The sequence below is a fragment of the Leishmania panamensis genome (assembly GCF_000755165.1).
Source record: "Leishmania panamensis strain MHOM/PA/94/PSC-1 chromosome 25 sequence".
Classification (NCBI taxonomy): Eukaryota; Euglenozoa; class Kinetoplastea; order Trypanosomatida; family Trypanosomatidae; genus Leishmania; species Leishmania panamensis.
In genome coordinates this window covers 338,828-366,552 of record NC_025871.1, presented here as the reverse complement: position 1 = coordinate 366,552, position 27,725 = coordinate 338,828, and the positions used below count along the sequence as shown (strand labels likewise).

The window sequence follows — 27,725 nt, the reverse complement described above, 5'->3', positions numbered from 1 at the left end:
TGATCTCTGGCATGTTGATATCATCGATGAATACGGTGAGTCGCTCGTAGTTCTTCGGGCCGTAGTTCGAGCCCATCTTCTTCTCCGTCATGTCCTCCAGCGTGTTGTAGAAGTTCTGCGGCAGCGTCATCGAGGAGAAGTTCACCTTTCGGAAGTTGCTCTGTTCGTCCTGCGCTTTAATGCTGCCGAGGAACTGCTCCACCGTGACCGTCTTGGCCGTACCGCTGACACCGATGAAGAGTGTGGGGCGGTTCTGCAGGAAGTTGCACTTAGCGAGGTAGTGCAACCGCACCGAGTCGGCGGTCGGGATGAACAGCGAGGAGAAGTCGAGCCGGTCGTCGCCTGGGTATCGCCACTGCTCAAGGTAGTGTGACCACGGCTCCCACTCACCTGTCTTGCAGTTCAGCAAGAAGTCAAAGATTTGGCCCTCGGCCAGCGGTGGCAGTGCGGAGAACTTGCTGCGCACAAACTGGTCGAACTTTGACCGGTCCTGCAGCTCCAGCGTACCACCAAAGGACCACGACATGGAGAACCAGAAGATCTTCTCCGCCAGCTGCTGCGATACGGCGGCGCCATCCCCAATCTCGTCGCCGAGAGCAACAGCGAGGTGGAACGCATTCTCGACAAGGTGGGCCACCGACGTGCGCATCACTACCGTGCACTCGCGACTGTAGAACTCGGCGATCTTGTTCGTGATGCAGCTTTCCGGCACTGTGTTCGTCTCCGGGTTGATGGGAAGAAAGATGGCAAGCAGCTTCTCGGCGAGCTGCGGGTGGCAGCGCTTCACCACGTCCCGAGGCAGCATCTGTCCATCCGCGTTCATTGTGGCGCGCAGCCGCGACTCCAGCACTGGCATCCAACCGAGAATGACGTCGGAGATGTACACAATACCAGCGCGAGACACAGTAGCCGGGGAGGCGTTCGCCAAGTTCTCGACCTCGAAGCAGCACTTCATCGTGTCGCTCATCTGAATTCGGTCGCCGTTCGCGAGCGTCAGCAGTTTATTGTCGTCCAGAACGGTGTTCAGGTTTTCGATCCAGATGGCATCTACCGGCCCATCGCAGACAATCCAGATATTCTTCTTCTTTGCATTCCGCACTGCCTGGCGCCACAAGGACGAGAACACGCCATCGTGCCAGTCACCTGCCACATCGACGCGGCCGAACATCTGCGGCGCCGTGATGGCCTTAGGGTTCATGCGCAGCTGCTGGTGCGGCACCGTCGTGCGCGACAGTGTATCCGTCATAACGTCGTAGCACTGCGTCTTGCCGCACATAGCGGGGCCGACGACCATGATGCCGTGTCGCACAAGCTTCGTCTCGTACAGCTGCAGCACCTTGCTGACCCACGGCGTCCAGTAGATGAGTCCCTTCTCCTCCACCACCTTCTTCATAACCGTTTCAATCTCCGGGTGCGTGCCCTTCACGAACTGGCGGCCAGGAAACATGTCGCGGAGCAGCGAGTCGAACAGGTCAATGTCCTCAAAGACCAGCTTCGACAGGTTCATGTCTCGCAGGGTGCGCATAAAGAGTTCCTCCTCGTCCTTCCCGGGGCTGCGGCGCAGCACCGCACCAGCCGTGCGCAGCACCGACAAAATATTTCGAAGGCCAAAATCGTAGTGGCGCTGCTTCGACAGCTGTTCTTCGCACAGCTTGTACAAAATGAAGAACTTCTTGCTGAGGAGGTCATCCTGACTGTACCCCTGCGAGGCAAGTTTCACCTTCATGATCGTCTGCCGATCTGGAACCATCATGGTCACACCACGGAAGAGAATCTTCAGGTTCTCCGGCAGCTCCTGGCGACCAGCGTAACCGGGATTCATCGTAATGAAGAAGCCGACGCCGGGCATCAAGTCCGTCACCTGCCCGTCAATGAAGATAAACTTTTCCTTGTGCTGCTTTAGCGCCTGCAGAACGCAACTCACCTGCTGCGCCACAACGGAGAGCACGGGAAGGTCGATACGGTTGAATTCATCGAAGCAGCCCCACGCGTTCGCCTGCGACAGACCGCGAATAATCTTGCCCATGGCATGGCGGTCTAGCTGATCGGAGCAGTTGAAGACGACACAAAACTTGCCGTACGTGCGTGCCAGATCCTTTGTCGTCTCTGTCTTGCCGGTACCGGCGGGGCCAGCTGGTGCGCCACCCATGTACATGGCCAGCGCCTGAGACAGCGTAATGTAGCAGCGATCCGTCAGCGGCGTGATGACGAGGCGCTCCTTGACGCCAAGGTACTCGTTGCAGTACTCTGTGTCGGAATCGGCGATGGAGATGATCGTTGCGTCCCGCTCCGGGCGGTAGTAGAAGCGCGCCTGCTTCAGCCAATCAAAGTGTGTGATGTCCTTGATACTGGCCTTCTGCAGCTCCATGAAGACCTCCTGCTGATGCACCTGAATTGTGATGAGCGTCTCAATGTTTGTGCGCATGCGTAGCGGCTTCTTCTCCAGCTCCGGCGACGTGGTGATGTTCACAAGGAAGTTCTTGACTGCATCGCACTTCGAGCGGGCAGCGACGGCCTCCTTGCCCCGTGCCCGCATCACACCACGGTGGATGCACTCCGTCATATCGGCGGTCCAAAACAGCTGCAGCATCAGAAGCGCCACCTGCGCGGGGTAGCGATCGATGATCGTGCCGAGATAGGCCGTGTTGGTGAGCAGCGCCGGCAGCTCCGTCACACTCGCCTTCACCACTTCGCGTACTGTCCTCGTCATGCCCGTGCAGAGACGCGTCAGCCAGTCTTCGACGTTCCCGACGCATGGGGTGGGCTCGTGCATGGTCAGCACCTGCCCCTCGCCCGAGATCATTTCCACCACCTGGTAGTAAGGCTGCGCGCCAGCCGCCTTTGGCTTCACACGCTCGAACGTGACGGCGGACACACCATCGAAGATGGAGGCCAGGTGTGGCTGGATCGATTGTGGGTCGCTCGCCTGCGAGAGAATCTCCAGCAGCACCGTGTCGGACACAAAGTAGAAGCGCGGGAAGAGGTTGCGCTTCTGCTCCAGGTAGAGGGAAAGCTTGCGCTGGCACTCGTCCAGCTGCTCCTTGAGCGTTGGCAGGCTCTGCAGCAGCTCGTTCTCGTAGCAAAATACAATCACGTTGGGCGTCTCGTTCGCCTTGTTCATGATCTTCTGCCATTGCTTGTCAATCATGGCAAAGCGCTTCGCTTCCTGCGGTAGCTGCTTCATGATGTCGCCGCCGGCGAACACAGCCTCGAGATACTGCCACGTGAACTGTACCTCTGTCCACAGGCTGATTGCCTCGCTTACTTTCACCAGCTTCTGCAGGAAGCCTTGAATGTTCTCGCGCATGAAGGCGCAGTAGCGTGAGGAGAGCATCGAGTTGACGGCTAACGACGACTCTTCGAGCGCTTCGCGAATGATAGTAGTGTCATCACCCTTCAGAATGATGGGGCCGCGGTGCTTGAACTCGCTGAAGTGCAGCTCCTGGTCTTTCCAGAGCGCCTCCTGAGCGCGGAACTTGGCCTCAATCTCCGCCTCGCGCGCTGAGGACGTCGCAATATCCACCACTTCTTCCGCAGCGACCAGCAGATTCGCGTCTACGAGGTCCTGCAGCTTGAACACGTCCGGGTCGGTACGCCACTTGTGGCCAGAGACCTTCATTATTTCCTGCCAGTGCCGCTCCACCACCGCAGGGCTCTTCAGCTCCTGGATGACGGGCTGCAGCTCCATGAAGTTGTCGAGGATCGTCTTGAGCTCCACGTACGCGTCCCAGTCGCGCAGAGACTTGGGAAGGCGCTTGCACTGGTTGACGAATACGCTGACCTCCTCGCACACGGCGTCAAAATCGAGGTCGCACCACAGAATGTCGTTATAGCCGTTCACCTTCTGCAGCACGTTGATGTAGAGCGTGTAGAGCTTATCCAGCAGCTCCAGCTCCTTTTTCGTCTTCACCAGCTCTGGGTACTTGTGCACGGGTAGTCCAAAGAGCTCCTCACCCGCCATGTACGTCATCCACTTCCGGTACTTGTCATCGAACTGGCGCTGGAACCGCTTCAGCCGCTCCATCGCCTCTTGCGGCGGCAGGCCCTCCACCATCGGCCCGCTCGAGTCATAGTCGTTTCGGAACGCGACCACTTCCGCCCCGAACTTCTGCACCTCCTGTGTCAGGCCCTTCTTGAAGCCGTGCTGCATGTTGTTGATGTCGTCCGTCCGCAGCTGTGCCGCCTTCTGCAGCTTGCGCCACTTGATGCGCAGATCCTCGACGCGGTCCGTCTCTTCCTTCGGGATGATCGACGTGTACCGCTGCAGGAGGGCGTACGACTGCTGCACCGGTAGAAACTGGAACTCCACGACGGACTCGCGGTCGCGGATGTCGCGCAGGGTGTTCATCAGCACGCGCAGGTCCTCCAGCTTGTCCTGGTCAGGAATCGGCATCTGCAGCTGATGCGCCTCCTCTTCCATCCTCAGAGTGAGACTGTCGAGCTGACGCTGCGCCTGAGCGTAGAGCTTGTTGATGTACACCTCTTTCCACTCGGAGATGCGCTGCAGCAGCTCCAGCTGCAGCGGCTTGTTCTGCAGAGCGAGGCTTCCAACGTTGAAGCACGGGGCCAGGCTCTTCACCTCCTGTTCCAGTGCCACGTACTCGCTAAGCTTTGCCTCGTAGTCGTCTAGCGTCGGGTTTGCATGAAGGAAGCCCTCGTAGGCCTCGTCCTTGTCTTCCTTCCAGATAGCCTCATACTTGCAGAAATGACCAAGGTACTCCATGACCTGCTTCTTGAGCCCATGCACGCTACCCGTGAGCAACAGCACCACCTTCACCACCTCCCTGTTTCGCGCGATCTCTTCGTAGAAGCTCGCGCCCTCTTCATCGAAATAGTGCCAGCGCGTCATGTACTTGCTGCACGACAGCACCGCCGTCGCACACTGGTTGATCGTTAGTTGCACCTCGTCGAGCGAGGGGCTCAGAACCAGGTACGGCTCCGCGCTCAGCAGCTGCACATCAACGTCGAAGAGAGGCGTCTCCGAAAAGAGGAAGGCGATACGGTTGTGCGTACCGACCCGCTTCTTTAGCAGATTTAGCGACCGCGTCGTGCAGGTCAGAATGGCCTTGAACGTGAGGCGGTGAAAGTGTCCCTTCAGTACCCGCACCTTCTCCTGGGTGATGCCATCCATCGCATCCGCAGCCATCACGGACTTGTTGACGCCCGTCGCGGGCGCCATCTCCGTCGACGTCGGGGCACCACGGTCTATGCTGCAGGGACTTCCTTTGGTGCCACCGGTTTGCACGACGCCTTGCTGCGCGTTCGCCATGTTGTAACGCACGATGAGCTCCACAACGTCGTCGACGGCGCTCTCGACCTCGCGGTTCTTGACGTTCATTACCTCGCACTGCTGGCGAATATGGCGCTCCTGCAGTTGCACGAACTGGTCCAGTGAGACGTGCTCCTCGAAAAGGTTCACCAGCAGCGTTGACGACACCGCCTTGAGGTTTGACTGGATGCGGTGCGCCACCGTCTCGTTCACCTTGCTCACCAGGTGATCCAGATCGCTGATGGCGTTGCGGACGCGCTCCAGGTAGGTGTCAACATTCATCGAGGTCCACGTCAGTGTGGTCTCGCCAGGCCGAATGATCGCGTCGAGCCGCTGGATGGCTGGTTGCAGAAGAGGGCGGGTAATGCCGATGATAGCGCACCGCCTCGACTCGCCAGGGCGGCCAATGACACGCTCGTACTCCTTCACGAGGAAGGTCAGCTCGTTGTAGAAGACCTTTAGCTTCTGCTCTTGCATGAGAAGCGACTTGGCGGCCGCCGGGACATCGACATCACCGAGCAGCATCAGTGAGCGTGTCTCCTTGATAAGCTGGTTTATCTCGCTGTCGAAGTTGACGTACAGCCGACCGTCGTGACGTACGAGCAGCGTTGCACTCATGCCCGCCTTGCTCGACTCGATGGAGCGCTTCCACGCGTCCAGCCAAATTGCTTCGAACTCCAGCAGGGCGATTGACACCTTGTTGTACGTCCGGATCACCTTCTTGCTGTCCTTCGTGTTCGCCATGATGGTGCGGTTCGTCTTAAACTTGTCCATTGGCTCCTTGATGTGGCGCAGAAGCTGGCGCGACCAGCTGATAGCGCCGGCAACCGGTGTCATGTGGCGAGCCATCGGCGGATTCTCCTTGTAGCGCTCATATGTCTTCTGATCCTTCTCCAGTTCCATGCCGTAGCTGTGGAAGATGACAAGGTACTTCGACTCCAGGTCCGCCGCGAATGTCTCGGACTGCAGGATCTTTTGGTATTTCTTCAGCAAGAGCAGGGCATTGTCGGTAGACGTAATATTCTCGAAGGAGGAGTTGATGGCGACCTGCATCGACGTCTCCAGCTCTGACAGACGACTCTCGAAAACTTTGAACTCCACGTCAAACTTATTGTTGTCGTGCACGTCGAGGATGTCTGTCGTTTTGCCGCGCAGGTGGCCGAGGTACTCGTCGAAGCGGGGCAGCAGGCTCGCCATCTGATCTACGTGGAAGCTCCTGAGCAGGCGAAACTGCTCCACCTTGCGGAAGACAGTGATGAGCTTGTCCACGCGCTTAGCGAACAGATTGAAGTGACCGAGAAAGCGCAGCTCGTCAAAATCGAAGAGACGGCCGCCGCTGTCTTCACTGTGGGTGAGGAAGTACTCCTGCGCCTTGCGGTACTCCTTAATGTACACTTCATTCAGCTTCGCGCTCGCCTGCAGGCGACCAATCAGGTCCTGAAGTGAGGCGGTATCGTGCGTCATGTCCCAGATGCGCGAGCGGGTGCCAGACGGGTTGATGGCGCGCTTGCATGCCAGGACAATCTCGTTTGTGATCTTGAAGAAGAGCGCCGTCATGTGCTCGCGGGTGGGGTAGTAACGGGCGATGGTGTACATCATGCGGATGTTCGTGATGAGCGTCGGCATAATCGTCATGATACGCTGCAGGTTGGACGAGTATAGTACATCGAAGTAGGTGTCCAGCGACTGCAGGTACTTGACGTTCTCCTGTGCCTCCGCCAGTGCCTCCGTCAGGCTTGTGTCCATCTCCGTCCACTGCGTCACAAGTGGGTTGCGCGCCTCGCGGAGGTACTGCACCGCCTGTGTGGCCGAGACGTGCTGCAGCTGTTCCTCGAGCAGCCGCAACTTGGCGAGTCGCGTCTTCCATAGATCTTTCTCCGTCTTCGGGCCAGCGCGCTCGTCCTGCAGCTCCGCCTCGTAGTTGGGCACTCGTGCCACAGCTTCGTTCACTGTCTGCACCCAGCTCTCCATGGTCTGCGCTAGGCTGGCCACTACCGTCGCGTCGCTCGCACCGCCGCGCTTGCTGACGCCGCCGCTCCGCAGATGCTTCCACGTTGCCTGGTTCACTGGGGCCAGCGTCGGCGTGTCGTCCTGCAGCTGCTGCAGCTCATTCACGCGGTCCGCGTACTGCATCAGGTTGACAATGAACTGGTTCTTCTGGTCCACCGTGTTCTTTCCCCAGTGGCGCATCCGGTTCAGCAGCGGCGTGTACACCTCCGTCAGCAAGTGCTCGTAGCTGGTGAGCACGTTCGCCCCCATGACGCCCATCGACACCTCTTGTACTGCTTGCGTCAAGTCTTTGCCATTTATCGGCGTGCCAGTGTTGGCGCGCATCGCGTAGACGAAACGTTTCGTGATGTGCTGGATGCTGCTCTTCGTGGGGTCCAACACCTGCAGCACATCCTCCACGCTGCCACCATCAGTAGTAGTGGCAGGTGCATCCGAAGCCGCACCAGCGTCACCATTGTTGACCGCTTTCGCGTCTGCTGCCGTTGCAGCGGCCGGGGCCGCCACCACGTCTGCGGCGGCTGAGGCACTCACCGGTTGATATGTGAACAGCAGTGTGTTGGCGCCGGTACCCTGGAGAAGGTCATGAACGATCATGAAGTTCGCCGATCCGTCCGTGAAGTTTCGGTCCAGCTGCCGCGTCAACTCATCCGCCTTGGTAGCGTCACCGTTGGAGAGGAAGTCCTTGAGGCGCGAGAAGACGTAGTGGTGACGGAGGTCAGAGCGGACGAGGCGGTTCACCTCAGACGCGCTACCGGGTTGGGCAGCGAGTGCCGCCACTTGTGGATCTTCCATTGTGCCTGTGAGTGAGTCGCCCAAACAGGGAAAAGAAAAAGGCGATTTAATTTGTCTTTTTGGCGATGCGGGTGGCCGGAGAGGGAGGCAAGTAGGTGAGGCACGTGTTCTGCTTGTGCGCTTCTTCTCAGGTCGTTGTTCAGGTTTTGACTTCTGCTTCTCCTTCCAGTCCGATGATGGCAGTCGTGCAGCAGACGGTGAGTGCGCGGTGAATGGCTCCAAGGGCAGTCGGTGGGTGGGGAGGAAACGACCCAACTAACCAGACAAACAGGCAGGCGAACAGGGAAAAGACAGGCGGGCCTGCGCACCACGTCTGATGTATGTCACTCAATGTAGGTGATAAGACAGAGAATCGGCACACCCACACACGCGCGAGAGAGAGAGAGAGCAGCAGCAATGCCAACGGAGCAAGAACAATACCGTGGGTGTTACGCCCACCAGGAGTGCACACGGACGTCACAACGTGGCAGAAGAGCGCGGACGCACAGCGAAGGCGAACAACGGAGGGCAAGCAGGAGACGCACGACAGGAAGTAGGGGGAGGGGTGAGGGGGCGAATGAAAGCACGGTGTGTGTGTGTGTCTGTGTGCATGCATAGATACGCTAAGTACACGTTCAGCACAACACATTTGGTTAGCTTTATTTTTCGGGGAGAGAGGCGTGTGTATTGTGTGCGTAATGCCCGAGTGAGTGAGCCAAGCGTATGCGCAGATGAGCAGACGAGGGGGGAGGGAGGGAGGGGGGAGGCATCGTTTGAAAGGAAGCGTCATAGTGTGGCGTGTTTATGGGTCTCTGTGTCGGTACCGGTGCACGCATGCAAACCGAGGAAAACAGGTGAGGGGGATAAGCAACCGTCCTTGTTCGAAGAGCGAGGGGGGGGGGCAGGATCGGTACAGTACTGCATACCCACTGCTCCCGAATGTGCTTCTCTCTCTCGCTCGTGTCTGTAGCCTCTGCCGACGCAGCTGTATCGGTTTTTTTTTTTTCATTTCTCAATGAGCGAAAACACTGTTGAATCTTCTCAGCGCTGCAACACAATCGAGGCAGGTGAACCATGGAAGAAAACCGCCACTTACACGAGTGAGGAGGTGCACGAGAGCGGTGAACGAAGTAGTGCGGTGCGGCACCTTTCTTACCCATCGGCATGGACGCCAAGCTCTTCCAAGACGTAGCGGTAATCACACAACCTGTGGCGCATCGCTGGTGGCACGCGCGAGACGCGTGCGCGCGCTGCGGAGAGCACAGGGGAAGCTGGCAGTGGTGTGCCACGCTGCTGCGACGGTGTGGCAGCCGTTATCTCCAGGGGCATACGCGAGAGGCGCACACACCCACCCACGACCCATGCTGGCGCCTCCTTACCTTCTGTCCGTCGAAACAGCTCCTCCAAACTGGCTCGCCACACGCGCTCGTCGAGGAGTCCCGTGTCTGCCACATCAAAGGCCCGGAAGTACTCTACGAGTGCCTCAGTGTCGCCGCCACAGGCGGTCATCAGCTCGTGCGCAAGCAGCCGTTTTGCATCCGCGTCAGTTCTCTGAGCCCTCGCTGAGGTATCGGGTGATGCGGAGGCGGATGCGCGCCCCCTCGGCCTGCGGCGTACGGTGGCAAGCGGCTTCGTTGCAGAGAGGCTGGAAGCTGTCGAGGCGCCCTTTACGGCCGACGTGGGTGGCACCGGCGACCTCGTACCAGCCGTGCCTTGCTCTTGAGGACGGCTGTGCGTCCGAGTGGCGTCGGTGTGAGGCGACGAGGTTGCTGCGGTACTGTCACCACGCCAGACGGCGCTGCGCTTCGTGCCAGACGCGGGGCTGAGAGGAGCGAGGTTCGCCTCGGTTAGTATGTCCTCTACGACTGCCGCGTAGTCGTCGCCACTGGCCGACCCCTGCCCTCTTGCCCGAATCCATTCTTGCGCACGGAGTCGCTCTGCATCAGTCAAAGTCGGACAAGCTTCTCGCAGTACGCGTAGCCACGTACTCGGTGCAATGCGCCCTGTGCGCCGACTGTCCAGCTGGGTACAGCGGCGCAGCAGCGCCAACGAGGCGCTTTGAAGTGCCTCCAGGAGGCGCGGCGCCAGCGTCGAGGAAGGCAGCCCCCATTTGCTTGCTGACGGCGGCGACGGCGGTGACCTGCACGTCGGCGAGAACTGTGCCGATGCCGTCGTTGGTGAAGGCGCAAGGGTCCCCCCAGCATCACGAGATGCGAGGCGGGTACCCCACTCTTCACGCACGACGCGAGTGGAAAGATCACTGGCGGGATTGCGGAAAGAAACATCAGCGCAGCGCGATCGCGGCTCCTGCGGATAATGGCGCTCGTCGGGTGAGATTGAGCCACCCGAGCTACCCCGTGATGTGGACGACGGCAAGTGAGTGGCGCTGGTGTGGCTGCGGCGTGCGCTGGCGCGCAGTTCATCCTGCCAGAGAGGCACCTTGGTGCGGCGTAGCGGAGCTGTTGTGATTGACGGTACGTGCAGCCCACTGCGCCGCTGTTGGGAAACGACAGTTGGGTGTGCATATCTGGCAGAGCCATGGTGGTCGTCGCCCCTCTCGTTCCTTGGCTGACTGCGTTGTGGTTCATGCTGCGCGTGCTCGACGGAGAACTGCTGATCGGCGGAGAGCTGGCGGGCCGTGGGCAGCGCCGCGGATAACACTGTCGATTCCGCCGCGCCGCGCATCTTGGTCGCACTCAGTGAGCGGCGCGGGTCGGAGAAACGGTGCCGCACAAGAGAGCGCTGCTTCTGACGATGATGCTGCGCGGAGGAGCGTGGCTGCGGGCTCGACGAGGACGTGGTAGACCGGGGCGTCGCAGGAGCGGTCGTTGTTGGGGTCATAGGCGACACCGTTACGTCTGCAATGCTGGCGCCGTCGTCTCTGTCCCCGTCATTGGCCTCCCCAACTGCACGACCTCCCAGCCGGTCGTTGCCCGTCGGAGGCTGACATCTCCGCAGTGCCTTGACTGCTTCGATGGATGTTATGCTTTCCCACACACTGGGGCTGCGAATGTGTTGAATGAGCGCCGGGCGCAGGCGCGAGACGAGCACACAAAAGTCAACCAGGTTCAGTGCTCGATCTGCACCGCCGGTAATGGTGGTTCGGCTCGCCGTCGTTGCGGAGGCGTCCGTGCTATCCATTCCAGAGGCATTGACGGACGTCCAATGATGCGATGGGCCACCATGTGTGTATCCAGCCGTAGCGACCAGCGCCCCTAAACTGCTGCTTAGGCTTGTGTTGAAGCTGTGGTGCTGTTGTGTACTGCCATGGCGCTCGATGGCCCCCGGTACCGTGCTCAGCTCCAGCGAGTCGGCGACGGCCTCCAGCTCTAGCGGGTGTACATTCACCCCACGCCTAGTCAGTGTTTCCTCCAACTCGCTCAGCAGCACTGTGCCGTCACGCGACGATTTTGGCGCCAGGTAACGCTGAAAAATGTCTCGCAGCGATAGAAGTGATGCCGTGGCGGCGGAGCTGCAGTGACTGCTGTGGCCACTAGGGTTTACATGACACAGGTCCGATTCACTTGCACGATATTCGGTGAAGGACGCGCTGGTGCTCTTCGCTCGCGGCTCAGCGGTGTGGTTAGCACGATGGGTGGCAGTAAAGTGAAGCGCGGGTGCACCGGAAGACGACGATGCGGCGGGCTGTGCGCCAGGTGGCACACGAGTAACACTTGAACCGCGCTTTTCTTCACTTTCGTGGGTCTTGCCTGTACCTGCACGGCCTTCGGCATCGAAGCAGGGCTGCGATCTGCCGTGGATACTCACTTCGACTGCTGCGCGCACCATGCGCTCTGTGGAGCTCTCTCGATGACGGCGCTCGATATCCGCCGATGTCGGGTGGTACACACGTAGAGAGCAAGGGTAGCGACCAGTGCCTGCAGCGCCGTGCGGCGCCGACATGGCACTGTGCGCCCGCGCACTCTCACCGTGTTCTGTACCCACCATCGGCGATCCTGTGAGAGCAGTGCTACGCAAGCCGTCGCGGCTTCGTGATCTGGACGCTGACAGGCTCGGGTGTGTGCTGCCTCGTGACGGCGCGCGACCGAGTCGCTGCTGCTGAAGCGGCACTGCCGCCGCCGCTGTGGCAGTTCGAAGCGCAAACTCGACAAACCGTGAGGAGTACGGAGAAGACGGACCGCTGGGCGGGTTGGAGAAGGAGGCACGACTGCTGTTGCTGCGAAGTTGAGACAGCTGACGGTCGTGGAGTGCGGTGTACGTTGCGTGGGTTGCAGTGGACGACTCACGCGAGCCAAGGGTGGAGGTGCCGCTGCCGCTGGCGCCGGCATGTGTGATCGACCTGTAGAATGGTGAGCAGGACGACACTGCAGGAGGGGCGTCATGCCGACGTGTGCCGATGACGTCAGGAGGAGCAGCAGTAGCAGCAGCAGTGGCACCACCGCCAGGCATTAGCGGGGGTGGGGGGTACCACGACGACGGTGCGGCGCAGGTCGGTACCGGAGGAATCGGCAACGGAGAGTTGTCAGACGTATCAAGGGGCGGCTTGAGAGAGGCGCGGTCGAGCGAGGATGTCCTTAGTAACGGGCTTGAGATGTGTCTCGCACCGCCATTTTCGACAGCGGCGTGCGCGTCTGCAGCTGCTTCCACAGAGTCATACAGCTGCTCCAGCAGTGCCCCGTAGTACACCACCCGCTGCGAACGCGACGACCCGGCGAACTGCTCAATCAAGGCGTCCACCTGCTCCTGCGTTCCTCCGCTGCGCAGGATGAGATAGGCGAACTCGGTGTACGAGAGCAGACCCGTGTTGGCGGGGTCCGCGGACCGGAAAAGCTCCTCCAGCTCCTGAATCGCAGCACGGTCTATCCCGACAGGAAGGACCGACATGAATTGCCTCCTCACCCCCTGCCTTGTCTAACAAACGCCTTTTCAAGAATCTATGCGTCTATGTCCGTGCGTGTGTGTCGCTCTCTCTGTGTAGCAATGCGCAGCTCTCTAGCGGTTGCACGTGTATGAGAGGATGGATAGAGGGGAGGGAGAGAGGGAGAAAGAACCGCAACGCTCAACGATGATGTATACTCGAGGAGCCATCGGGCACTGCTGTTGCGGTGAAGGAAAGGAAACTGGCGAAAGGTGCTCTTGCGGTTGCTGAGGAGGAGGCTGGGCGTACTTTTCAATGCCAGCTCACATGTATGTGTCTGTGTCCGCGTTCCTACAGAATTAGAAACACAAGCGCGCACACAACACCGACTTCAGCTGACGACGCACCTCCTCTTGTGTTTCAGTGATTTATTGATGGGGCGTGGGCGAAGCGAGGCAACGAATTGTGTAGCGGAGGAGGGAGGAGGTGGAGGAGGAGCGGCATTGTGACTGCATGCACCCAAGCAGCGGGACGCGCTGTGGGAAAGGGGAGGGGGAGAGGGGAGGTGGTTTGCTGCCACTACGTCACCAGACACTTCATACCACAGGAAAAACGCAACAGCCAAGGGCATCTTCATCGACTTCCGCATGTGCACAGAGACATAGAGCCACGCAAGCACTTGTGCGAGCGTAACAGTGCACACTTCACTCAATTACTTTGATCATGTCGCGCCCACACTGCACCTCTTCATTGGCCCTTGCGTTGGTGATGGAGACGCATCTCCTCAGAGGCCCCTCTTCTCCGAGTGAGTGGATAAGGGCAACGCATAGTGGATCCATGAGGAGAGGGGAGGGGGCACAGCAAACCCACTCACTATTATCATCCGTCTATACCATGTCAAGAGCGACAATGACAACCTAAAAGAAGAGAACGGCCAAGAGAAAATATCTCCTCCCCCCTCTTCGACACAACAGCGACAACAGAACAGCATCGACAGCCACCCGCGCATGCGTGTTGGCAGTACAGACAGGCGTTGCAGGGGTACATGGCACCAACACCAGGGCTACCCGTATTACCGTACGCATACGCAAGAGGGAGAGAGAGATCGGGGGAGGGGGGGGTCACGAAGAAAAGAAACACAAGGAGGCGGCTGCTGCCCACGTCAAAAGTTTCGGATGTAGTCGGAGCTCTCACACGCCTTGTATTCCGCCACCAAGCTCTCCACAACGTCTCTCGCGTCGCTGAACTCATCCAGGCTGTCCTTGGTTGGTCCGTACTTACGGTACTGGTCGAGGAAGACGCCGCGGCCGAAGAGCATGTCAAACTGCTTCAGCGTGCGGTGAAAGAGGGTGTGGATGCTCGTGTGGTTTGCCATCACGAGGCCGCTTACCCGGTGCCGCGTGTCTACGTATGGCGATTTCTTTGACAGAATGACCTGAATGGAGGCCGGTCCCCACGGAATGAACGTCGGTGACCGCTCGCGAATACGCTCGAGGGAGCGGTGCACCTGCGCTGGGTCGACGTCGCCCTGGATGAGGTTCAGGAGAGAGATGTAGCAGCCGCTCTTCATGGATGTCGACACCATCATGTTCTTTGGCATCAGCAGTCGGCGCATCACGTCGTGCACAGACGTCTTGCGCACTGAGGACTGAATGTTCGAGGTGTCGAGCGTGGTGGGGGTGTAACCGGTGCAAACAAAGTGGCACCGAGGCGTAGGGATGAGCGAGGCTAGCATGCTCATCAAATCGTTATTCATGTACCCTGGGTAGCGCAGTGTTGCCGTCGAGGCGGCCATGACGGTGCTGACGAGGCCGTTCATCTGCTCCACCGTGGGGGAGGCGATGTGGAGGTTGTCGGTGACGATTCGGTTCAGTGCAGTGTTGTCGAGGACGACGACGCAGTCGGCGTGCAGTGTCAGTCGTTTCACAGCCAGCAGGCTGTTGTACGGCTGGACAATCACGTCGCTCTCGCCACCGCGAGACTGGTTCGGAAAGACGCTGTACGTCTGGATGAGCTTCTTGGGGAACTTGTCATTCAAGTTCTCGAGAAGATAGCTGCCCATGCCACTACCCGTACCACCCGCAATGGAGTGCGTGAGAACAAATCCTTCGAGGCTGTCGCTGTTCTCGGCCTCTCGCTCGATCATGTCGAAGAGTGTCTCCTGCACCTGGTCGCCAAGCTCGTAGCCATGAGACCAGTTGTTGCCAGCGCCACCGCCTTCCTTGTGAATGAAGATGTTCTCGGTGTTGAAGAGCTTCTGCATCGAGCCGCGCTGTACCGCGTTGATCACGCGCGGCTCGAGGTCCACGAGTAACGCACGCGGGACGTAGTGATCGTCATCCGCCTGGTAGAAAAAGACATCCTTGCGATCCTCACCACCAACGGCGTACGGCTCCACAACGCCGTCAAGGCGGATGCCGTGTTCGAGGCAGAGCTGCCGCCAGAACTCGCTGCCAACCTGGTTGCCGCACTGGCCGGCCTGAATGGTGATGATCTCACGAGGCATATCGCAACCAGATAGGGGGGAGGGGAGGGGAGGGGGGAGGAGAAGGGCAGTACACACGCGCGGAGCGATACGGCTACTCTCTCTCTCTCTCTGTGTCTGCGAGTTTTGCAAGGAGGAGAAACTCTTCCTCTGCTCTAGTGTAAGTGGTAGCACTACCTAGGAGTTCTCACAGGGAGCGCCACTGGTCTTTAAGTACGGTCCTTCGTCTACCGCTCGCTGCCTGTGTGGGCTGTGTGTCTATGCCGTCGCTAGCTTGTCTGCCACTCTCTTCCCACGCATCGAGACAGCCATGAATGAAGGAGTCACACTGGCGTCTCCCTTGTGCCCCCTCTTTGAGCGTCTCACGGCCTGCCTTGCTGTTCTGTCCTTCTCTGCAGCTGCAGCCCTCTTTCCCTCTTGCTCTCACCCGTGGATTGTGTTTGGCTCCACGTGAGTGATATTTTGTGTCTCAGGCCTTGTATGGGGTAGGAGGCACTCGACGGCAGAACCACCACTCATCAGAGGTGCAGGTCAGAAGAGGTAGGCAGAGGCGCACGCACCCGTTACGGGGTGGTGTGTGTGTGTGTTGTGGTGGTGGTGGTGCGCGCGCTGATGTCTCTCGATGCACTGTATACTTTTCTGTGCGTGTGTGTATAGGCCAAGCGGGGGTGGGTGGAGAATGGGGGAGAGAGGGAAGAGAACAAGAGAGCGCAGAGTTACGCTGAACTTTCATGTTACACCAGATACCGACCTCGTCACTGGCAGCCGTACCCTGAAGGTGGCCGGTGTTGTGGGGGAGGGGGGGGGTGGGAGGGCGGAGACGCCACAAAGCATTTGTTTTCTACTCATTTCGCAGCATCTGCCTAATGCATCGCCTCTTCACAAGTAGACTAGGACACCCCACCTGCCTCTCCGGCGTGCAGTGGTGCTGAACGTGTGTGTGCTTGTGCATGCGAGAGCAACCGAAAAAGCGCGTGCTATACTGCCAGCTAACGCGACTGCCACCGCGCAGGCATTGTCGTCAAAGTCGCGTACAAAGAAGGACGGCAAGGGAAAAACCAGCGCTTGACGTCTGTCGTGGTGACGCCCCGCAAACATCCGCGCGTGAGTTGTTCGCTTGTCTACACTACGTTATTCAAGCAGTGTAGACAAGCGGTTTCCCGTACAGCAGCTTCGCCTCCTCCAGCGCTGCCATGTACTGCTCCTCCAAGGCGTAGAGCTTCACAAGGTTGCCGTCTTGCCGGAAGCTGTCCATCAGCCGACGCGCCTCGTGCCGGTCGTGACGCACCATCCCCTGCGTCTCCGAGACCTCGACGATTTGCTGGAGGAGGGCGGCAATGCTGAGGATAAGGGACTCACCGCGGCGACGCTCTTCCTGGCTCAGCCGCCGATACGCGGGGCCTGTTGTGCGGATGTAGCGTTGATGCTGGTCAAGCTGCGCTTGCTGACGAAGCCGCTCTGCAACCTTGACAGAGAAGCCGGGGATCAGCGGGACGGTAGTACAAGATCTACTCTCTCTGCCGCCAGCAGCGCCACTGGCAGACTCAGCAACCGCACTTTCACACATACGACGGAGTTCGCACAGCGATACGCGTGAGAGCAACCATTGGAGCGAGTCATCTGCCAGGCACGTCGCGAGAGTTTCGCATCCACGGCGGCAAGTGCGCCGTGCGTCAAGGACAGGAAGCGTCCGTGTCATGCTTGAGCCTTGAGCATTGCACAAGGGTACTGAGCTTGACGCACATAAAGATCGATCAAGTTCTCGCTGCGCACGCGCCGTCCATGACGCGGCGCACTCTCCACTTAATACATCCGAAGCTGCCTGAGAGAGCGTCGTCACCTGTTGCCACTCCACACCATGCACGCGGGCGAGGAGGCAGTAAAGCTGCAGGCAATTGATATGTCGTGTCCACACCTCCTCTCGGTCAATAGAATCTTGGGCCGATTGAAAGAGCTTGAGCAGCTCCCCATATGCGTCTTGGTAACGCCTTGAGGCACCTACAGAAATCTCCGCAACCGACATGTTCCATACGGAAGCGACGCAACGGAGCTCGTCTAGGCGGTCTACCAGCTGCTGCTGCTGCTGCTTCTGGTCACGCCGCCGCCGCCGGTCTTCCGCGTTGCTTTCCACCGGTGCGTGCGCCTTACTGAGGTTGTCAATGAACACGTATCGTGTGCCCTCAGCTGTTAGCGTGCACCCCATCCAGGCAGCTAAGCGAAGCGCATAGACGAGCGGGAGAACGCGATTGACCCACGCCGTGCTTGTGGCAGAGAACGAGGTGTAGCACTGCTCCGCCGGGTGCTGAACACGGTTAGAGAGCAGCTTCTCGATGATGTCAAAGGCTCGGCGCACCTCTGTGGGAGGGGTGGAGACAGCAGACGCGTGCAGACACGTGATCAAGAGGGGCACCGACTGCACACTTGCCTCCGCTGTGGCAGAAGCCTCGGCTGTGGCGAAGTTCATTTTGTGTGCGAGTAACGGAGAGAAGTGGGGGGAGGGAGGCGGTGAGGCGAGACAGGAAGCACCAAGTCCCTCCACACGATACGCTCCTTCGTTGGCGCCCCCCTTTTCTGCTGTTGAGCAGCGGCTGGGGGGCTTCGTTCCGGCAAAAAAAGGGAAATGCCCCTCGATGGAAAGGGAGGGGGCGGGGGACATCCACATCACCAGTCGAAATCATCCGTGTGGCGGAGAGTGGCAGACACGTAAAAGGGGGGGGGGAGGGAAGGAGCAGGAGTGTAGTATGCGGAAGCAGCTGACACCAAGTTGAGGCGCCTCTGGTGGCAAAGTGCAGGGGGTGTGCCTACCACCTCCCTCTTTCTCCTGCCCTCACGGGCAGCTGCGATTCATCACTATGACTCCTCCCGCCTCCGCTTCACCACACAGACACACACAAATGAAGACAAGAGGTCCGGGGGAGAGAGCCGGAAGTGGGAAGGGAAGGAATAAAGGAAGAAGCGGGCGCGTCGCTACATCCCTCAACAGGCACACACCCACAGAGGTGCGCAGCCAGCAGCCGTGGTGGTGGTGAATGGGGTTCGTTCGTATGCAACTCCTCACTGCCCTGCTGCATCTCCGACTCTTTTAGTGGTACGTTGCATCAGCACGCGTCTTTGCGTGCTTGTGTCTGGGTGCTTTCACAAATGTGCTTGCCTGTGCCGACGCGCACATGTGCTTCAGTTCATTGGATGCTGGCGCTTCCACTGGATACGCATCTCTTTTGCACGAGAGACGAGGAAGGTGTATGGGTCGCGGCAGTCGTGGCGCAGCTTTCCGCTGCTCATCACGTAGCGTGCGTACCCTTTCCGCTCCTGCGGCGTCATGGGGGCCACAACAGCCGCCGCGCTTTTCGGTACGTCAACCTCCACTTGAAGAACTGGCAGAGAGGGCACCTCAGAGCAGGCGGGAGAGGGGACGCCAGCACTGCTGAGAGCCGTGTTGCTGGGGGTAGCCGAGAAGAGGCCCGGCCGAACGGCACCGGCCACGGCTGAAGACCTCGCTTCGGCGGGACACGTGCTGCACTCCGTCGGGCGCCGTGCGCTGCGCCGCCGCTTTTCTCGGTAGAAGCGCCACGGTGTCCACTGAAATCCACCAGTTACGCTGCTGACCGGCGCGGGGTGAGTGGCAGTCGTCGGCAACGGCAGCGGGCCTCCCGTGAAGGCCGGTGGCACCTCCACCCAACGCGCTTCCGGTGGCTGGAGCTCGTCCTCCTCCGCAGTTTTATCCTCGTCAGCGCCGCTTTCATCGCCTCCGTCAGCGTCGCCGTTTCGACGCTGTGCAGCAGCGGTTGGGCCGCTCGGGGAGGCCTTGCGACCACCCTTGTTGAATGAGTGGCGCTGCCGCTTGCGCTGGATGCTGCTCTGGATGCGGCGGACGGCAAGGTCGTCCTCGTAACGGCACCACGCGCCGTGCACGTAGGCTTTGTCCTCGCACAATGCCTTTAGCAGCGGCAGGAGTGGCTCGGGACTGAGGAAGGGGGACGGGAAAGGGGATAGTGCTGGACCGCTGCTCACAGGCTGAGATGGCATGCTGCTTGTGCTCTTGACGTCCATAGCCTCGGTACCACTCCCGGGATCCCGCGCTTTGGCGAGGCACCGCTCCGATTCGGCGTCCCGCAGCAGCTCGGGAGGAAAAATACTGAGCAAGGTGTGGCACAGCTGGCGCTCCTGGGCATCGATGGCTGTCCGCGCCACCGCCTCCCACGCCTCGCTGTCTTCCTGCTTGGCACCGAACGCAGACAGTGCCGACGCAGAGGCGGGGTACGGTATCGTCAGGGTCTGTGGCGCCGTGGAGTGCGAGCGAGACCGACTGCTGCGAGCTTCGTAGAAGTGCACGTCGCCAAGCAGCTCCTCAGACTCCTCAAGCCTGCTCTCTGACGTGTCGCCGTCTCCGTCGCGGCGTGGCTTCTCTGGCAGCAGTGTTGCCGCATCCTCCGCTTTTTCCATCTTGGCGTGGCGAGTCAGCACGCCTGCCACGGTCGACAAGTTGTGCTCTGACTCCTCTCCCCCTCGTTGCGACTCGTCCTTCTGTTTGCTCAGCTCATCAGACACGTTTTGATTGCTGATGTGGGTGCTGGTGGCGCCGTGCTCCGCGAGGTCCGCCGGCAGGCTCGCCAGCAGGGTAGAGTCTTCAGCCGACATTGGCTTCACTTTGTGCATCGCGGTCGCCGGCGGCATGGCGGTGCCCCGCTCCTTCTTACTGCTGGGGTTGCCTTTGACCTTCAGGCTTGTAGCCGGCGTGCTTGTCGTTGTCGTGATGCTCGGCGAGCGTGTCGTGACTGCTGGTTCCTCCGCCAGCGAGTCTGTGTCGTCGGGTCCGTCCATGTGCACTATTGTTTCGTCCAGCTCAACGGCCGCCGCACTCGACGTCTACTGCTGCTCCAGCGTCGGCGCACTCAAGAATGGCAGAGGGCTGCCAGTGCACCTGCGATCGTCCTTGTCGATCACTGCTTTTTTTTTTTGTTATTGGCGAAGGCGAAGTCCTCCATGTGGGCATACGGCACAAGACACGACGCACGTGCTCTGCGAGGGTGAGCGGTGAGTGTAGAGAGAAGCTGAAGGCAAGATGGTTGGTGGGCGGGTGAGGGAGAGTGTACAGGCAGGCAAGCGAGTTGAGAATACGCACACATACGGCTTGGCAGCGAAGGAAACGCAGTGGGTGAGGCATTCGCAGACGTTGGAGCCACATGAGGACACAGACGGAGAGGGATAAAGAGGCGGCGAATGGCAAAAGGTGGGCTCAGAGCCGACCATGATCTACGCGCAGCAGGCGTGTCCGTGCGCATGGGGGGGGGGAGGGGCTAGCATGTTGCGAGACGCGAGGACAAAGCGCGCTAGGGAACATCGGTGAGCATATGAAATCAAGAAATAAGCGAAGCACATATGCTATAACGTGAGGAGTGATTAAGCCACGGAAATACGTGCGAGGGAGAGCGCAAGCGACGAACAGCACCTTCGTTAGCCTGACATCCACACATCCAAGACAGACCATTCAACACAGGCGCCGCACTGCATCAGGTTGCCGCAACGCGTGAGGCCTCAGTGAGGCTCTCGTTCAGAAGCTTGTTGACGGCGCACAGACGTTGTCGCTGCGGGATCGTTTTGGCGACCTCGATGTAGTCTTCGGCTCTGCACTGCGTTGTAGGAAACACGTCCGCGGCGCTATCGCCAGCCCCATTCGGCGCCACCGTCAGGTTCAGCAGCTGCTGCACCACATGCAGGTGTCCGCACAGCGCCGCCAGATCCACGGCGGTGAGGCCGTACGAGTCCCGCGGGTACGGATCAGCGGCGCAGGTGACAAGGAGAAAGCGAACCACGTCAACACACCCGGAAAGAGCAGCCAGCATCAGCGGTGTGCGGCCGGTGGCTGGATGCACGGCGTTCACGAGGCGCTGCGCCCCGGGGCGCCACGTCAGTAGCGAAGACGACGCCGACTGCGAGGAGGTGGTGAAGGGGTGTGTGCCTGTGGCACCAGCATCAGAAGAAGAAGCGACTGCCGACATGGGGGTTATGAAGAGTACCATGTGAATGATCGGCACGTCGGCGTTCCACACAGCACGGTGCAGGACCGTGAACCCGTGCCGGTCCACCAGCGCCAACGAGGCCCCGCGACTGAGCAGCATTTGTGCCGTAGGGAGTCGGTTGAGGGTAACAGCCCACATCAGCAGCGATAGGCGGTACTGAGGATCCGTGTAGTTGACGTTGGACGGGGTGACGTCTTCCATCAGGGCGGAGAGGTTGCCTTGAATGACCATGTGGACGAGGTCCATAACCTGAAGCGACGGCGCTAGCAGCATCGGGGAGGGTGTGTGGTAAAAACAAAGCCTACATCTACAGAGAAGGCGAGGGTGGCCAGAAGGGCGGAGAGGGAGGGGGGGGGGGGGAGGCGGCAGGAGAGCTTGGTGGTCCGCTGCGCGGTACGTTGTGTCTGCGTGTGCCTGTGTGTATGGGATGAAGTGCGGGCCTGCAGCCCGGTGACCTCTTCGAAGGGGGGCGGCGACGGCGGCATGGGCTCCGATGGACCGGCCAGTGATGGCGGTCAAGGAAGGAAGAGGGCGAGTAGGTCTGATGTGAGAGAGGCAGAACGGCAGCGAGCTGAGAGCGCTTAGATACCACCAGCGCATCCCACTAGGTGTGTCGTGATGCAAAGGGGAAGGATGGATGGCGCACGATACACACTCCGCATGGGGAAACGCGATCAGGAGGAGAGAGGCGCGTACGCACGGAGAGAAGGCAGCCTTTACGCCCATGCACACGCATTGTGGGTCGTTTTCAAGCGCGCAAGCGCACTATTTTCTTCGCTTGCTGCCAACCTCGTTTTCCTCTCCTTTCATACGCGCTGCGGCGTTGGTGCCCACTAAAAACCCTTCATGGTATTTCACTTTCAAGTATGCGCTTTGTATGCGTTCATGTATGTATGTGCATCTGTCTGTCTGCCTGTGTCGCTCCTTCCTCATCGGCAGAGGGATTCTAGCGAAAAAAAAAAATCGGTACAGAGCTCGTCCATCACAAGTTGGCCAACGCCATTGTTCCCCATGATCGCACGGAGAGAGGCAGAGGGAGAGGGGGAGAGCGAACGTGCACTTGGGTAAGCGCAAAGCCCCGGCAGCACGCGAAACGGGTGAAGCATCAACGTCAGAGCACAACTAAGAAAAGGGAGAACAGAGCGAGTCGGTCAATGAATGCAACAACCACCTTTTTCTATGAGAGTATGTAGCACCCACCCAGCCTGAAAGAGAGACGGGAGGGGAGGGAGCAGAAAGAGGCAAGCAGCACCGAAGAGAGTCGGACTCGACCACCAGATGAGCAGCCACAGAGGGGGTGCATCATCAAAAGGTGTGCCATGGACCGTCTCCATCGCTGCCTTGCGCTCTTCTCTAGCCCCCCCCACACACACACACAACTACATCAAACGCAAAAAAAGGGGGATGGTCCTCAGTTTGCATCTCCGTATGTGCGTCTCTGCCCACAGTACATCGTCTCTTCTCCCCTCTGCAACTTGAGCAGTGCAGCCAAGGCACGCCTGCTGCCTCTTTGAAGAAATACTCTCCCGTGCGGTCCACCTCTGTCTGTCTGTCTGTCTCTCTCTCTGATTCTCTTTGTAGCTGAGGCCTGCCTAGACGGTTTTCTTTGAACGATGCCGACCTTCAGGTAAGCCTCCATCCCCGTTACCACCCTCACTCTTCCCAAACGCTGACGCTGCATGTGCACCCCCCACACCCACACGTAGGAAAGAAACACAGACCAAGCAGAAGTCATTTTGTTGTCCCCTTTCTCCCAAAGCCCCCCTCCCTGATGATGCCGGCCAGCTGGGGAGAGGAGGAGGAGGGAGGGGGGAGGCGTCTCTGTCTATGCCTCGAGTGTTCACAAGAAAAGGCTCTGATAACGTCTGTCTGTCTATGCAGCCTCCATCGAAAAGGCAAAGAAAAGGGGTCAAGGGAGGGAGGGAGGAGTGAGAACAACGGGGCCCCCACTCTACGCCTGTATACACTCACTCCCCACACACGTATACACATGAGCAAGTTAATGAGTTTATATATCTGTAGTGGTGGTGGTGGTGTGTTTGCTTTCCTCCCCTCACCCGCATTCAACAACTGCATGATGTCTCTTTCTCTCTGTGCGGGCAAGTAGACACAAGTGATGATGAAAAAGCGAGAGAAAGAGGTGGGCAGACGGCGCGCACTCACCCACTAACATCTGCCTCCTCTTCCCCTTCTACTCGTCAGTGCCAAAGACAAAGGAAATGCCCAGCGCCTCCTCGACCTCCGGCATTGGCATTGGCTTGCCCAGTGGTGTGTCCTGCTGTGTTTCGTGTGGCCGCTGTGCCCCTCCCACCACTGGTGGAGCCTCTTTCATGATGCCAGCGCCGAAGAGCGTCCGTTCAGGAGTGACAGCCAACACAGACTGACTTTTCTCCAGCTGTGCGGTGGCGACAGCAGCATCACAGGCCGAGGGTGATTGCTGTAGCGTCGCTGGCGTTGCCACTGAAGCACTGGTGTCTGTGGCAAGCGGATTTGTGGCCGCTAAAACACCATCATTGACGCCATCTGGGCTGTATGGGCGCTCGGCGGGCTGTTGCTCACCGAGTCGCTGCTCATTGGGCAAGGCGGAGAGTCGTGCGACAAACCGCGGCACCGCCTGCGTCGCCGAACGGCCGCCCGTAGCGACGGCCCCACTGCTACGACAGTGCCCATTTTGCAGGCACGATCTACCGACTACGGCTGCTGCTGCGGAGCGTGGCATCGCTGTGAAGGCATCCTGCCACGCCTCGAACTGGCAATACTGAGTGTAGCTGCAGCCATGGTGGGTGGCGGGAGTCTCGTTGCTTCCGACCCCCTCGACCATCGGCCGTGCCAGCATTGACCAGTGCAGAGGGGAAGTGGCCGCCGTAGCCGCAGTAGAGGCCGTGGGGTAGTTCATGCACGTCATTGCACTGGGGAGCTGCATCAGCGGGGACATCATTGCTTCACAGGTACCTCCAATGACGGCTCGGCTTGCATGCTGTGGCCGCATCTGGGTTGGCGCCGGCACTCGGTCGGCAGCCACGGCGGTGCCCGTACCCATGCCTCCGTATGGTGCACTGGCGATGCCCGGCGCTGGGAGGTCGACACGATGACCACAGTGAGTGCACCACGGCAGTATCGGCGGTGCCATCGTTGGCATGGTGACACCTGCTGCTGATGCTTGTGGTGGTGCCGCTACGCCGTGCATCCGAGTGTGCGGCGCGAAGCTGGGGGGAGAGCCGGGAAACGACAGGGGAGGTTCCAGCACCGCAACTGTGGACGACCCACCAGGCGCACCTGGTGAAGCACCCCACCCCGTTGCTGAGCTTCCCGATAGGGACAAGGCACGAGGTTGACTGGCCGAGAGCCCCGGGGCCGTCTCAGCGTTGCCGAGTGACGTGAACGTTGGCGCTGCAGTGGCATGCGAGAGTGGGCTTCCACTGAGGGTACTGCAGTTTTGCTTGTTTCTTGGGTTATCGCAGTGCTGCTGATGCGGTGTCGGCTGAAGCGGCAAGGGTGGACGACGCGGACTTGGTGAGAGCTCGGTGGGTCGCTGGGCATCTGCGCACTGAGCCGTTGCTGCTAGCACTGGCGGGGCACTCGCGACGTGTGAGGTCGTCTCCTCCCCCCCCACTGCTACCTCTGTGGCTAGCGCCTGCTGATGAAGGGAGGACAGTCGCTGCTGCATTTCAAGGTGCGCCTGCTGCCGCTGCACCACCGCAGCTGACGGCGCAATGTGGATCTTGATGCCCGCTTCGATGGGGCTGATATCGGTGCCTTTGGTCAGTGACGACGCACTCTGAGGTACAACGCTGCGGAGGGACTCGTAGCAGCCATCGTTGCGCAAGATGCACCGCAGGTCTTCCTCAATGGGGATCCTGCACGGCACGGTAGCGGAGTGCTGGACAAGGCGCAGAGTGTCGAGGTCGATTTTCAGTCGCGCCTCACGTGGCATCTCGTTGAGCGCCTCGCTTACCCACTGCTGCCGCTGTTCCTCCAGTACCTTTGCCCGCGTCGTCGGGTCATCTTCGCCGTCGATGAATACGTAGTCGAACATGTGCAATGCTCTGCGCCACTTGCGGAGTTGAATGTCCCACTGGCGTTTGCTGCCATTGACGATCTCCGGCGGTGAAAGCGGGAGGATGCCACCGCTCCTCAGCAGCGGATCGTGCGCGATGAGCCGCTTCATGTTGGTGTACCCGTCCGTGACGTACCCAAACTGAATCTGTTTCTCACGCTGCCTGCGACGGCGGTCCTCGTCGGGGGAGTTTCCAGGCGGCAGCGGCTTGTGCGGGCGAGTATTGCCGCCAGCGCGAGAGGCCCTGGGGTTCGAGGACACAGTTCGCTCCCGCCACTCATTGGAGGCGCCACTGCCACTTCCGCTGCCGCAACGCCCGCCATCCCCTTGCTGGTCGTATGCGCCACAGCTTGGGCTCGCGTGCTGCTGTTGCTTCTGCTGGTGGCGTCGTTGAGGCGCCTGAAAAAGCTCCCGAGGCTGCAAGGATGGCGGGCGACAGTCACTCGGTGGTGCGCCGGTGTGTTGGTGATCCCCCGGCCGCTGCTGGGACGCAAAGAGGGATACAGCGTCGCTGGGGAAGCACGGCGCCGGCGACAGCGATTGGCTGTCCTTTAGAAGCACCCCAAAGGTTTCTGGTGTTTGTTCAAGAAACATCTGGACGTAGCTGCCATCGCCACCACCCCGCGGCGCGCGCAGCGGCGTCGTAAGACTCTGCTGTTGTTCCTGCCGCTGCATTTGAGGGGCCGATTCCACGCTGCGTGCTCAGCGAAGCGGGAAGGCGGATAGGAAAAGAAAGGAGGAGGTCTAAGATCTATGAAAGGTGCGATGCCACTCAGCAATAAAGCCAAATAAACAACAAACAAAATACACACACACACACACACGTGCGTGCTGGTTGCTGCTCGGTTGAGCGTCTTCGCTTCCGTCGTTTTTCTGGTAAGCACACCGTGTAACGCGTTTGTGTGTGAAATCTAGCTGTGTAAGAGAAGGGTAGATTTGTGAGAGTCTGGTTGGGCATGTACGTCTATGAGAATTTCTGGATGATGATGATGATGATGGCACGCTTACTCGTGCGCGCGCAATGAAAATTCGCACCGAATGACACAGTGATGCAAAAGCGATGGTGGAGGGCGTGCAGTGGCAGCGGTGCCGCAGGTCTCTTTGTAGTCAAGCCGTACGGCGCAGGAAGGTGGCAGCATTGGTGTAAGTTGTGAGGGGAAGGAGGGGAGGTGTTCCGCCGGGTGAATACAGAGTGGGCGAGAGAGGAACGGAGAGGAAGGGGGGAGGGCAGAGAAGAAAGCCACGGCTCAGTTCGAAGTAATCAGCACCAGCCGCGGCAACGTTGCGAAGGAGGACCGGGGAAAGGGGAGAAGGGGTGCGCAGCTTTCGCTTAGTCAAGCAAAACATCACCCCTTTTTGCCGGCATTCCTCTTCTGTGCCTGGGCATCCCAAATGCATGTAGCACCGCACAGCGGAGGGGAGTGGCTATGTGAAGCATTCGAACCGCGTGAATGTGCAGTAAGAGGGAAGGAGGATGCCAGTACTGGCGCGAGGAGGCAGTGCACCTCGAGGTTCGAGAGCAGCAGCAGGAGTCGCTTCGCTCATGATCTCTGTTCCTCTTCGCTCTCTTTTAGTCCCCCATACAGGGAAGGAAGAGAGCGAGGAATACGACGACACTGCCGTCATAACTGGAGCGTACCTGCACACCCGCACCCACGCACAGTTGCTCATGTACAAACATGCCTGCGGATGCGTGGTGTGTGCGCCTTTGCATTTTTGCTTCCGCTTTCTCATTCATCGGTTCCGTCAACTTCGTTTTCTGTTCGGCATTTTATAGTTAGCAAGGCAAAAAGGAGGACCATGAACAGACAGAGTGTACGCACACCGTGACATCTGCTCCTTTTGCTGCTCTTGCGAAGGTGTTTCGTTGCTTGGCTGTGCTGGGGCACGTGTGCGAGAGAGCGTGGGGGTGGTGTGCCAGAGAGTTCAGAAGACTGAGCGGTGAGAGGGGGAAGGAGGCGGGGCGTTAGTGCGGAGGAGGGAGAGGGGAGGGGGACACCTATTACGGAGGAGCAACAGTGAAGAGCCATTCAAGGACCGTTCAGCCCATTCCCTCTCCGCCCCCCTTTGCGCGTCCCACTACACCCGCTTCTCACCGAGGTCGTCTACTACACCCACGCCAACACGTGCGAAACGATGCAGGATGACGTCGGCAGAGAAGATTCCCCACGCAGAGACCAAAGACGAGGAGAATAAGCCGGAGTGTAATGAAAGGGGCGTAGGTACCCCTAGTAGGCCCCCGTGCGTGACTGTGTATATACTCTCCAGCACATAGGCGGGAAGAGTAGGCGGCC

The 27,725-nt window shown here is 59.5% G+C and overlaps 7 protein-coding genes across 7 annotated transcripts in view; all 7 read right to left on the bottom strand.

The window, feature by feature from the left end:
- Positions 1-8,071, bottom strand: part of LPMP_251000 (dynein heavy chain, putative) — a gene marked incomplete at both ends in the record, with an annotated part of 14,154 nt that extends 6,083 nt beyond the window's left edge. The window contains one exon of the mRNA XM_010701367.1: positions 1-8,071. This exon is cut by the window's left edge and continues 6,083 nt beyond it. Within this exon, the coding sequence (XP_010699669.1) occupies positions 1-8,071 (8,071 nt within the window).
- A 1,131-nt stretch (positions 8,072-9,202) lies between these two features.
- LPMP_250990 (hypothetical protein) lies at positions 9,203-12,895 on the bottom strand (the record flags this gene model as incomplete). The annotated part of the gene is made up of 1 exon (XM_010701366.1): positions 9,203-12,895. One exon carries the CDS (start codon positions 12,893-12,895, stop codon positions 9,203-9,205), a length of 3,693 nt encoding a protein of 1,230 aa, XP_010699668.1.
- A 1,136-nt stretch (positions 12,896-14,031) lies between these two features.
- On the bottom strand, positions 14,032-15,375 carry LPMP_250980 (gamma-tubulin; the record flags this gene model as incomplete). Its single annotated transcript, XM_010701365.1, has 1 exon — positions 14,032-15,375. One exon carries the CDS (start codon positions 15,373-15,375, stop codon positions 14,032-14,034), a length of 1,344 nt encoding a protein of 447 aa, XP_010699667.1.
- A 1,114-nt stretch (positions 15,376-16,489) lies between these two features.
- LPMP_250970 (hypothetical protein) lies at positions 16,490-17,818 on the bottom strand (the record flags this gene model as incomplete). The annotated part of the gene is made up of 1 exon (XM_010701364.1): positions 16,490-17,818. One exon carries the CDS (start codon positions 17,816-17,818, stop codon positions 16,490-16,492), a length of 1,329 nt encoding a protein of 442 aa, XP_010699666.1.
- Positions 17,819-18,528: 710 nt separating this feature from the next.
- Positions 18,529-20,175, bottom strand: LPMP_250960 (hypothetical protein; the record flags this gene model as incomplete). The annotated part of the gene is made up of 1 exon (XM_010701363.1): positions 18,529-20,175. One exon carries the CDS (start codon positions 20,173-20,175, stop codon positions 18,529-18,531), a length of 1,647 nt encoding a protein of 548 aa, XP_010699665.1.
- A 689-nt stretch (positions 20,176-20,864) lies between these two features.
- LPMP_250950 (hypothetical protein) lies at positions 20,865-21,647 on the bottom strand (the record flags this gene model as incomplete). Its single annotated transcript, XM_010701362.1, has 1 exon — positions 20,865-21,647. The coding sequence occupies one exon, from the start codon at positions 21,645-21,647 to the stop codon at positions 20,865-20,867; it is 783 nt and encodes a 260-aa protein (XP_010699664.1).
- A 1,918-nt stretch (positions 21,648-23,565) lies between these two features.
- Positions 23,566-26,106, bottom strand: LPMP_250940 (hypothetical protein; the record flags this gene model as incomplete). Its single annotated transcript, XM_010701361.1, has 1 exon — positions 23,566-26,106. One exon carries the CDS (start codon positions 26,104-26,106, stop codon positions 23,566-23,568), a length of 2,541 nt encoding a protein of 846 aa, XP_010699663.1.
- Positions 26,107-27,725: the final 1,619 nt, after the last annotated feature.